Source organism: Athene noctua, chromosome 1 (genome assembly GCF_965140245.1).
Source record: "Athene noctua chromosome 1, bAthNoc1.hap1.1, whole genome shotgun sequence".
NCBI lineage: Eukaryota > Metazoa > Chordata > Aves > Strigiformes > Strigidae > Athene > Athene noctua.
Genome location: NC_134037.1, coordinates 79932814 through 79945492, shown reverse-complemented (window position 1 = coordinate 79945492; position 12679 = coordinate 79932814). Strand labels below are relative to the sequence as shown.

The 12679-nt window shown below is 39.5% G+C and overlaps 1 protein-coding gene across 1 annotated transcript in view; it reads left to right on the top strand.

Annotated features, from left to right (window-relative positions):
- The window catches only part of RPS6KA2 (ribosomal protein S6 kinase A2), a 177118-nt gene that overhangs the window by 130023 nt on the left and 34416 nt on the right, over nucleotides 1-12679 (top strand). Inside the window, exons 12-13 of the mRNA XM_074896652.1 lie at nucleotides 7486-7588; nucleotides 12338-12468. Coding sequence (XP_074752753.1) covers nucleotides 7486-7588; nucleotides 12338-12468 — 234 coding nt within the window. The remainder of the gene's footprint in view (nucleotides 1-7485; nucleotides 7589-12337; nucleotides 12469-12679) is intronic.

Here is a 12679-nt window from a genome sequence, read left to right as displayed (position 1 = left end):
TCATAAAGCTGGCCGTAGAGATTAGCAAAGTATTCAATTTAGACTTGTAACAGTTTAAACCTCACATTTTCAGCATCATATTTGTTCAAACTGACTTATTTTAGACAAACCTCGAGGCAAACACTTTTCATTCGTGATCTGAACATCTGCCAGTGCATCAGAGCTCTGGTTTGCCACAACCTCTAGAATTTTCTAGTTTAATTTTATCTGACCTGTGTTATGGTATTGTTATGTTTCTTTAATATCTGATCTGAACTCACTCATGAATGCTAATGTAACAGGTCATATTGGTGTAGTTCTCACTATACTAGTAAAACAGCATGAATATATGTGACAGAGCCATTCCAAACTGCTGCCCAGGGCTTTCCAATAAAGCTAATTCCTGTGTGAAAGCACATTTTGTGGTGCCCCGATGGCCTTTGAAAAGCCCACAGAATAATTTATTTTGGAAAAACATATTAATCTCATTTGAATTGCATGTTGAAGAGTTGGCATGATTCATGAATATATTAAGAGATGATCAATGAAACTTTGAGATTTTCCTTTATGGTCCAGCTGAATTTTAGTTCCGTTACCTATGTTTTGCAGTCTAGATTCTCTTTCCTCTTCAGCTTCTTACTAATCATGAGATTCTGTATAAAGACTTTATATTTATGAAAACATTAAGTGAAAAGAAAAACATAAGAGAATCCCGAAGAGTTGGGTTCTTTATTATTACTATTTTCTGTATTCCTCTGATACCTCTACAGTCCTCAGCTTTGCAGTCAAGATACGGGTCAGGGTGCATGCATTTTAACACATAATAACGAACACTGGAGCAGTGAGAGGGTTTCTACTTCTTCTGTGTTTGCTAGTGGAGGAGCTCAGTAACTCATCACAGAGGAATGAGGCTCTGCATATTGGAAAGGTTTTCAGCAAAGTCAGTTCTGGACTGTGAGACTTCCCAAGACCATCTTCTCTTGTGATGATTGGTGATTGTCTCAAGCTCAGTTCTTTTGGGAACAATTTCATGCCTGTCTTAAGGAAACTGTACAGATATCCATCATTTGATAAAGCTCTTATGGATGGGTTAGGAGCTAGGAATGCTTGAACATGACTTGGAGCTAGAGGAGAAGGTGGCTTTAATTGCCCTTTGGTGTCTTATCTAGCCCTCTAACTTTGCCGTAAAATGTAGATGTAGAGATCCATTTTAATCCCACATAATTACTGCTTATTGCACTCTTTTGGAGACAAACAGATTATTATTACACAGATCAGCTATCATCTTTGTAATATATTCGCTCATTTAGTCCTATTTTTACTATTACTCATGGAGACCTTGGGAGGCTTATCTAGTTACAGCAGCAGTATTGTACGCATTTCATAGTGGTGTGAGCCAGCCTGGCCCTGAGCTGAAGCCTGGTCTTTGCCTTATGATGATCATCCAACCAACTGTTAACATGTTCTTCATGGATAGAAACAGAGCAGGGTCAGAGAACAGAAATGTATCAGGCACAGATGTTTAGTGCTGATCTCTGTACGGTTGTAGGAAAAGAGTCCCTGATGCCCTCATTTTGTTCTCCCATCACGTATACAGAATCTCTCACATCAATTCGCAGGCAGCCAGCAAACAACATTGTTGAGGCAGGACATGAATGTTGATTTATTTTATACCTTGGTAATATAAAGACCTCAGAGAGCAAGAGGCAAGCTCTTTTGGAGAGCTTCTGTACTACCTTGGCAGTATGATAGACAGGACTGCTGCGACTGACAGCACAGAAACTTTCAGCAACTGTAGTAAAATGATCCTCCATCAAGAGCCCCCTTATCACAAAGGGTCAGAATGAGTTAGTGTCTTATAGAAACTCAGTGCAAAACAGATCTTTTTTTAATCAAGATTTTCCTACAAGAGTAACGTGATAACCAGAAACTAATTACCAAACTGCTTCATCTAATTTTAAAAAGAGATTCAAAACAGAAATGAGTTGGATGCCTGCTTCCAAGTTGTGTGTGAAGTCTAGATACTGCAGTGATTAAGTCATTAGAATCGCAGACAGAAATATATAAATTGGACCTTCATTTCAAAATACTGTCAGAGTTGTTCGCTCGGGTTTTGGATTGGGGCTTGGTTATTGTCTCTAATGCTGAAGTGTTTCCCTGTTGGAGTATCTTTTCCCACTTGTTTCCCATCTTTCACTGTCTTCAGACACAACCAGACATAGTGTCTGTTTTGGATGAAGGCAACAAACACAGTGGAAACAACATACTCAGTGTGAAAAAGCCCCCTGTTAGGATGCTGCAGATGCTCCTGCCAAGCACAGCAGTGCTGACAGCGTATGACCACTGCATGCAGAGGCGATAAGTGTGATCCTGGAAAACATGAGTGTGGCCAGAGAACAACTGTCCTCCTCCCACCCATTCCCAAATACCATTTCCATGTTGCAGGGTGCCATTCTTCAGCACAAATCTCCAGTCACCCTCGGTTTAACTTCTGGTATATAAGTAGCACTAAATGAATTGTGGACAATCTGACACAGAGTTTTTATGCTCAGACTTAAATTGTGGCATGAGCTAATCTCTGTCAGAGTCTCATTTTTACAGCTATTGTCACCCAGTAACAAAACCCTAAATTCCCACTTCCCAGGGTGAAAAATAGATTAAGGTTTCTGCAAATATCAGTCTTACTGCTCTAAGGCATTTACTAGGCACTGTGATGCAAATTCAATAGATCCTTTGTTAAATGAATGGACTGTCTTTCATAATCAAGGCTGGGATTCACAAGGAGGTTAGATGTCCAGTTCTTTCTGAGTTTTACCTGCATACTACCCTTGCACGCCCTTTTCTCCCCAAGACAGGCAGACCCAAACCAAGTTGACCTCAGATAATTTCAGTCATTGGCCCTGAGAAAGCACAGTCTGGTTCCTGATATTTTTTAACTGTTTCTTCTTTCCAGGTCATGCATAAAAAATTTCTGGCTTTTCATTGAAAATGAAAACTGAAATCCCTTTTCACAAACTACAGTTGGAGGAGCGGGCTATAAACAGTAGTTTTTATTTAGATGACAGGCTAAATTGGAACCAGAGCAAATGACATGCTAGAAAATTAACTGTCAAATACAGTTGAGGGAAGGAGTGGGAAGAAAGTGGACTCAAGTTCTATTTCCTTCAATATTAATCAGAGATCCAACTAAGCTGAAAACATGAATTATTTAATGGCAGATTTTACCAACAGCAAAAATTGATCCCAAGATCTGAATTCAGCTAGCTTTTCTATCTTTTGCAGGCAATAACATTGAGTCATTAATCTAGGAGAGAGCAAGCATTTTAGAAGGTAGTTCATCCTTTTGTCTCCTCATTGGATTTTCCATGACAGGTATATGTATCAAGGGAGTTTATTCTCACACTGCAAGTGCGTCACTCTGGAGGGTAACATCTTTCTATTTCTAGAAGGTGTCTAAGGAATAATTCAATTCTTTATCAAAGAAACTCAGTTGAGGAAATGACTAAATAGTTTTTAATTAAATTAAACCATTTTCTTTTGCTTGATATTTGCCAGGCACATATACGGGGCATTTACATCTGGGTAGGGGTTTTTTTTTTTTGATGTACATTTAAAAGATGACAGAAAATGAACTGCTTATAAATGAGAAGAGATAGACACATATTGCAACATTTTGTTACTAGTCTCTGTGATGTACAGAGGTGAGGGGGTGTTCAGATGAAACTCATATTAGGGATCTAGCAACATACATTAAGAAAAGGTCATTGGGACCTGGGGGAAAATTAGTTATTTAGAAAAAAAATAAAGGGGGTTGTCCCAAATCAGAAAGGAAGCTGATAGAAGCTCATAGTTTCTCAAACTGCTATAGAACTGTGTTCTAGTTAATTTGTAGGTACTTATTAGTCTGAAGGTACTGATTATCGAAGTCTCAGAAGGATGTGAGAGGTTGATAAGTAGACAGAAGCATGGATATGTATCCAGGTCTGAATATCTAAATCAGAACTTTCACACTTGGAGTTCATCCTTCTCATTCTGTGAATTATGCACTCTATCTGCACAGCCTCTGGATCCAACAGCCGTGCATGATGCACAGTGGTTCCTGATACCAATCAGTTGAATTTTCTGTGATAAGTCAATGCTCTGGCCAGTTTAGAAAAATGGCAGTAGGATGTGGGGAATTATTCTTTACTGTGAAAGAGAGAGAAATTACATTCTCAATAAAATATTAAGGGCTAAGGGACACATTTCTCCTTTACAGATGTGGAAGCAATGTGGAAGAAAAAAAAAAATCTTCAACTTCTTATACTCATGAAAAATAATACACATATAATGATCTTAAGTACCCAACCTGAAATTTAAATGCTCCAGTTAACATTAACGTATTAAAAGTCTCTTTTGAATGCCTAATAAGATGCCCCAAAATAATAATTTGGATATGAAAACTTGGATTTAAACTGGGACAGCTGGGACCCTGTTCCCATTAAAATAGATGGTGGAACTCCCAGTGACTTCTGCTTATGGAATGAGGATTACTGTGACTTGGGAAGTAGATAACTGTTTAACTTACCAGAAGTTACATGACAGCCTGATAGAAATGGTCAAAGACAAGATTTGAAACTTGGCTTGCTATTCCACTCTGGTTGGTTTCTGTTGGAAGAGATCAAGTGATCCATCAGCCCCAAATATTTTTTGGACCGTGGTAAGAAATAATAGATTGATATATTTCACCTAAATTTAGAAATATTCTTGGAAAATCCAGAAGGTTCTCAAATCCTCCAAGAGATTTGTTCTCTCTGTCTATAGAAAACAACAGCTGTGATTCTTACTGTTTTCTTAGGTCAGCTGGGGTCACATTGTGTTTTGTAGTCTACAGGATGCGGGTTTTTAAAGGAAAAAGTGCTCTGCCTGCAGCAAGCCTTCATGTTTGACTGTGTTGGGCTGCCCTGTGGTTTAGTGTGCTTCAGTGAATTGGCTTTGGTTGTAGTGGCTCATTCAGAGAACTGGAGCCAGTGTGAAATGGGAAAGCCCGGAGATGACAGTGCTTTGCTTGTTGTTGTTCCTCCAAGATTTCATTTAGTTAGCCAATTTAAGAGCTTGGGCGAAAAAGGCAGTGTACCTTTTGCTGTTTCTAGCTGTCGAGTCAGAAGCACCAGAAAAAATTTTTATCACAAGTGGAAAAGGGAGTCATTTGGGTTGTGCTCAGAGGAGGTGCCCTTCACTCACACAAACAACTTCTTTGTTTCCATCCCCTCTTAGCAAGCAAATTTGTGATTACACATCTTTAGGTGGCATGTGATTCATGATTAATCCCTCCCTGGTGGTGGAGGATGTGGGTTAGGGATTCAAAATACAAATGTAGCTCCAAGAGCACTTAAGAAGCTACAGATGGGGGGAGGAATTAAGAGGCCAGAGAGAATATGGTTACGATAATCAAAAGAGAGTGCAGTTCCTGAATTATGTACAACTCTAAAACATTTTCCAATTTTTGGACCTCACAGGATGAGGGGTAAATTTAATTCAAGGAGGAAGCATGTGTGTGTGACCATATTGCTTTCTGCAGTAGAAGGACTGCAGTTGTGAATTAAGACAAATAAAGGGAAGCTGGAAGCAAATAGATTTCACAAGGGGAAATCCTAGGAACAGAAAAACCTGCTGTAAGTGCCGAGTTCTCTTCTAAAGTTCTGTGCGGACAGAAAAAGATATATGTTAATTAGTAGGTTGATATTTTTCTGTTGATGAGTGACACTTCCTGCTTAAAATTGCAATTGGCTTTTAATTATTTGGAAGACTGGCTTTCCATTGTGGCTCACAGCAATTATTAATCTCTTTTTCTCACAGAAGATACAGAGCAGTTTTATGCAAGCAGGAACTTTTTATAGTGAAATGGCTATTAATTATTGCAGTCATTTCCAGCCTCACCATTCTGCTTTTCCAGGGAATCATAGTTCAGCCACAAACATATGCTTTATGCTAATGATAATACTATACCACAAAATGCCCTGCCTCAAGAACCTTTATTTATCTTTGCAAAATCTAGTTCAAATTATGTTGATGTGTATATATCTTAGGTTTGACCACATGCTTTATATTACAGAAGTTAATTTCACCACAAAACCCACAGTTAAAAAGAATCTTCCTGCATGCAAAGAGCTGAACAAGCATGTATTAATCTCCATTAAATATTTTGAAAAATCAGCTCATTATGAAGTTGTTTTAAGAGCTAGCCTGAAAATACATGCTACAAACAGTCATAAAATTGAGCTCTCCAGCTCATGATTTGAAAGTTTGGATGAAACATTATATTTATGCTGAGACACGTTAATTATTGGGCACTGTTTGTGGCAACTAATTCAGCCCCTTGAAACCTGATAAGAAAAGCGTTACTAGAAAGAGAATGAAGTCTAGGGCCTGAAATATAGGGCAGGGAATCTAACTGGAGCTGTTTCCCATGCTGCCATCAGCATGATACTCAGTTTTTGCCATTTGAAGCAGACATGATGCAAAGATCACTGAAATCAATAGGACTCTTTCCATTAACCTCTGTAGGCTTTGGATCAGATCCAGACATGCTGCATGTCAGTTTGTTCATCTCCCAGAGTGTGTGTGTGTGTGTGTGTGTGTATGAATGCTTGCAAAGGAGCCAGTGAAGCCATTGCTTAACGATCCCTAAGCATGAGTAAAGAGGCCACGAAATCCCTGCTAATAAAAGCAGTGCATGCATTTATGGTGAGTGTTACTTATGTGATCCCTTACTTATATGATCACCCACCGGCACAAACTCACACACCTAGCAGTGCTTATCTGTTATATACCTTCCTCTCTTCCTTATGTTTTTCCTTGGTTTCACTCCTTTGCTCAAGCCACTTTTAGGCTTTCAACATGATTTCCCAACCATCTGCAGTGCTTTCTTCCTAACATCTTTTGATGGGAATTTAATCTGATCTTCAGATGTGAGTCCCTTCCCTTTTACCAGATATGCCAGCAGAACAAGTTTCTTGTTTAGGTTGTGAGCACCAAGGCAGCCAGGCCTGTTGCTCAGCTCAGTCTGGCAGACTGTCAAACATGTTGCTAGTTCTTGACAAATAGTAAATGCTAAACCAGCCACCGCTTCCTAGCGGTTCTTTGTGCTTATTGCCATTGCTGCGCTGCTGAACTCACCCATGCAGTTTCCTGGTGTTACCATTGCACGTTCCAGTCCTGCCCTTAAGATGAGCGAATTTCCAGATGCCTCAGCTGGAATATTGTGCCAGTCTATGGACTAAATTTTTACCGGAAACATCTGTGGTTTTATTCCTGGATTCCAGTAACTAGAAAGTGCAGGGACCATCCAGAGCACTGTTTTAAGCCCACCAGTCAAGCAGGAGCCAGAGCTATGGATACACCATCCTTTTTTTGTCCTTGCCTTCTGCAAGGATGGCACAGAGGAAAACAAAGCCGAGGAGCCAATCTGCAGATGCTGAAGGCGAACAGATTGTTGTTGATTGTGATCTGTTCTTCTCCTTGTAGAAACTATACAGGAAAGAAATCAAGCCACCTTTCAAGCCCGCAGTGGGACGGCCAGAAGACACCTTTCATTTTGATCCAGAGTTCACATCTCGGACCCCCACAGGTTAGTAAGGTGGAACATGGGTAATGCATCTTTTCAGTGGGCAAATTAATTTTTCCTTCCCCTCCCATTCCAGCGGGGTCTGATCACCTGTGGGATTACTGGGTTTTGCAATATCCAGCAGGAAGCAAAGACTGTTTAGCATTTCCAGGAAAAGAAGCTCATAAGCATTTCACCAACTTTATATTAATTTGTCTTCAGGAAGGACAGATTTCACATTTTTAATAGGAAAAACAGCTATTGATTTGATATTTTATTATTGTTGCTTATATTAGCTGAATTTAACTATTTAAAATTACCTCAGCTTCAGAGAACTTTGCATCTCTGCAAGTTAGTGTATAATTATATATTCCATAGATGTTTTCTTTAATTCTGAAATCCCATAGACTATGGAATGTTGCAAGTTAACACATGGTTAACAGTAATGAAAAATCATCAAGTTCTCAAATCAGTGGAGTTATGCTAACAGGAAATTTGGCCCACAATATTTAGAAAATCCTTACAGTGAGAATGTTGTTCCTATAATTTGCTTCCTAACAGGAATACCACATTTTGTGCACTACATGTATGAAGGTGATTGTTACACAAAATACCATTTTCCACTCTTCTACTTCAAAGCAAGAATATCAGTAACCTCAGAGTGGTAATCCCAGTTGTAATGTTGCCTCTTGCTAGACATGGATAAGCTACTTTATACTTCTGCTTGTGATATTCCTGTGTAAAGAAGTACTTATTCATATGTTCTAAAATGAAAAAATTTAATTAACTGTTGTTTGTAAAAGACTATGAAGATAGTAAGTACTGTAAATATCACATAGCATTGTTGTAATAACCAAGTATAAGGTCTCACACTTCAACTCTCAAATCACCCCAGAAGTGTTGCAGTAAGGTATCTGAGCTTTCATTACGAAAACCTCTGCATTATAGCACTTGAATCAGAGCTAAGATTCCCTGTAGTTTTTGTTCAGGTTCATTGTGACCTTCAGCCTTTTTCTTAAAACTAGCCCAAACGTCTTTTCAAAGTCTGGCTCAAACCTCCTTTCATGGGTATGAAATAGTGGTATCTACTCAAAATCTTAGTTCCTGGGTTTTTTTGGCAAGGGTGTGCCAACTTTCACAAGCTATAAAAATATTGCACTCCAGTTATTTGAGTCCAGCTGGAACATTCACCTGTCTCCAGTATATGTTAGTAATGTTTCAATATTCCTATCCCACTGCAAGGAAACAAATGATCTTTGAATACCCAACATTTCACACCTTTGATTTTAGCTCTGATTCAGATTTCAGAGGAACTAATTTCTCTGAAATATTGGAAACATCAGATTAGTCTGATCTTGAGAGAAGATCAGGCTTGTACGGCCTGGAAAGTCTCAAGAGAAGCATTAAGAATTTAGATTGCTTTGGAAGTTCACACTTCATTGGTTGTACTGGCCTGAAAACCCTTGTACTTCATGCATGTGCTGATGCCCAGGGTTATATTTTACACTCTACATGCATGTTTTTACTGTTGCTTAATTCAATTTGATATCTCGTGAAAGACACTGACTTGGAAGGTTTGTCTTGGGGTAGTGGCTGGGGTGGGGAGATGGCCTGACTCAGTTCTGCTTCGTACTATCATGGAAAGTGACCTGAGAATCAAACCCTGACATTTCAAAATAGTAATTGGAAGTGTGGATCCCTTTACCTTTCCAGAGTGATAGAAAAGCCTTTGCAAACTGGCAGCATAATTTGCAGACACTGGGTCAACCAGAAGGGGAGAGCATCACAAGATCATTTAATACTGGCTCATATTGCTGGTGGAATCAAACAAGAACCTTTTTTATTTCGCGTGTTTTCTTTAATGACATAGGCCCCATGCAAACTAACCCCATTACTGAGAGTGTACTCAGACAGAAAGCACTGTAATAATTCCTGTTTCATGATGATAATGCAGTCATTGTGTTTTAATGAATCTGTCAGAAAGATATCACCAAGGAGGGGACACAGATACATACAGTCATCTTGCACTCTCTTTATGAATGAGTTCCCCTGCCTGGAAACAGGTTTATGTCAAAGTTTTGGATCCAGTAACTTGCCAGTCCAGTAATTTGCCCTATCTCAAAAAGTTTCTTTAGCCTGAACGTTGAAACCACTTTCTGTCAATTCCTAACCTCAGCTCTGAGAGCAATAAAGATGTGGTTTCTGACATTGACTGTTCATCCCTATGGCTATAGTTTCCCATCATTTTTTTTTGAGGGATTCATCTGAGCTGGAGTCAGTTTTTCTGGCCACTTGTTTCCTAAGTCCACCACTGTGGACCCACATCTCGTTTGTGCTGTCTCAGCTCCTCACAGGGAGCAGGAGACTGAAACAATCCAGGTTATAAATGGTGACTTGAACAAGACCAAGATCATCCTGGTGATCCAACTTAAATTTCAGTTCACAAATGTTTGTACTTTTGTAAGTGATAGGACAGCATGCTGTAACCAGCAGGGATATCTTAAACTGGCTTTACTGCTGAGAAAAAATATGTAAAATTGCACCTGAAGTATCTAAATTTCCTCCTCTGCAAATAAAATATTATTTGCTAACCCCAGTGAAGCATACTGAAGTAAATTACTTAAGATTTATGAAACCTTTGAAAATCCTATGAAATTAGATCCTCTAGTGGGATAAAGCATTATGACTTTCACAGGGAGAAAGATAACCATTATACAAGATAGGTGTTTGCAAGTGGGTCTAATTCAGACATATTAAATAATTCTGGATTTATCAAGACTAGAAAATTGATTTAGGTTTCATAGCTATGAGTTAATTAACATGATTTAAACATAATTTAGCATTTAACACAGGTGTTCTAACATTTAATTCATATGATGGGCATATCAGTTGGTGATGATGAATATATTGAAACCAAATAATTAGTAGTTCTTCTACAGTGTTTCATAAAGAGATTGGCAATGAATTATGAAGGAACAGATATTTTTAAATAGATGACCTAGCACTGACGTTTTAGAGCCGGATCACAGCTTTTCTGAAGTTCAGGAGTGTTCAGGTTTGAGTTATTGTCATTCCTTTTTATAAGAAAAACATTCTTTCCTCTTAATTAATCCCTCTTGAGAAATCACTGTTATATATATGCCATTGTAGGAAGGACCCAGTGATGCAAAAGGTCTGGTGTGATTCATCCATGTATTTGCAAGGAGAGTGCCCGTCAGTACATTGAGATAAACAAATAGCCTATGACATTTTACTAAAAGACAAGCTTCTCCACATACCATGCAGTGAGGTCTGACTTGCTGTGCTTATTTCTGACTCCTGGCAAAGATGAGGTGGCTTTGTAATGAGATACAGAATTAACTGTAGTCTCAATTTTGTTTATTTCTGAGCAGATAATTTGTTTTTACCATATTCTGGCTTCAGATCTTCTGTTCAGTTGACCGGTAGATTTATACAGGGAATGTCCCCACAAGGTGATACATCCTCACATATTTTCAGGACCTCAGGCAGTATTCAGTCTTTCATACCATTGCCCTTTACACTAATGGGAGGTGCTGATGGTGTATTTAGGTGAGTCAGATGTAAGATCCAGTGGGGATGTATTTTCTTTAATGCAACTGGGTACTTAAACACTTGTAAAAGGAGATAGCTTTCTAAAGGAGTTTTGGCTTTGTAACCTTGCCAAGGTAAATCACATCTTGTACTGCAAGAAATGTGAAGGGGGGACAGCGGGGGAAGGAACGAAAAAAGAACAAATGAGCAAATTTGGGTACTGTAGGTTCTATAATACCCAGCCAGCTACCCAGCTGCCCAGGAATGGTTTGCAATGTGACTCTTACTTGTTTATGAAAATACCTGGGACAAAACGTAACTGGAGAGAAAGATCTCTTTAAAGCTTTTCAGAATTTTAAGTGAAGTGCAACTTTTCTTGGTTTGGCAGGCTGTTTCTCTCACTGAGCAGTGGCATAGGTACCAGGAACTGATCTCTAGTTATTTCATTCAAAAGGTAGAATAATTCAGGATTCTTTTATCTCCAGTTGTTCCTTCCCTGGGTTTGCCACGTCAGGGAAAGGAGTGGGGAGAAAATCTCCATGAAGGTTAGTTAAAACAGTCCTACCCATTTTGTTCATCTGAGGACAAGTCAACCAGCATCTTCCCAGGAATAGGTCCCAGCTCCTAAAACTACTGCAGAAAGATCCTTATGAGACTGAAAACCGCTGCTACTGTGGCATCGTGCTTTTACACCTGCCTCAGGTCCTGTCTCTTCTACATTCTCCTGACCCAGACAGCATACCACATTACCCAGAAAGCACTTTAGCCTTTGTAATTTCTGTAGTCAAGGTGTGCCAGGAAGGATAAATATAGAGTTTTGCATCTTTTTTCCACTCCCTAGAGAGCCTCTGCTGAGCCAGAGGGGTGCCCTGCCTTGAGCCATCCATCTTTCTCCTAGCCTCACCATCCTGTGCCTTCTCTCTGTGTGGACTGCTGGCACAGGCAGTGCTTTGATTAAGAATGAACACGCACTGTGAAAAAACCCTCTGTATCTGAGATATCCTTGCAAACAGTACCCCTGCACTGTTCAGATCCAGAGGAAGGGGATGGAGAAGGCACATCAAAGTCTTGATATGGAGGTGGATTATATTCATGTGTGTCTGCCAGTTTAGCAAGATCTGCTGTGGACTGGCAGGGGTGACTTTGTCTGTTGCAGGTACTGTGCTATTACTTTCTGACCTTTTGTGCAGCATATGAGGCCATTTTCTCTCTCTCCTACAGATTCCCCGGGTGTTCCTCCAAGTGCCAATGCTCATCACCTTTTCAGAGGGTTCAGCTTTGTTGCCTCTAACTTAGTGCAGGAGCCTGCACAGCAAGATGTGCACAAAATCACCATCCATCCAATTGTGCAGGTACTGATGCTGATATTACACTTCACGTTTGATAGGCAGATACATATGTGCATAGTGTATTCAAACTGCTTCAGCATTCTCACTGGTATTTCACAGCTACCTAGTGTAGGTAGGAGGTGTTTACATGCATCATGTAGGAGGTGGAAAATGAGTATTTTTTTCCCAAAGGCTTTTATCTTTAAGTTCACATGCTCCACAGCCTTTACAAAGG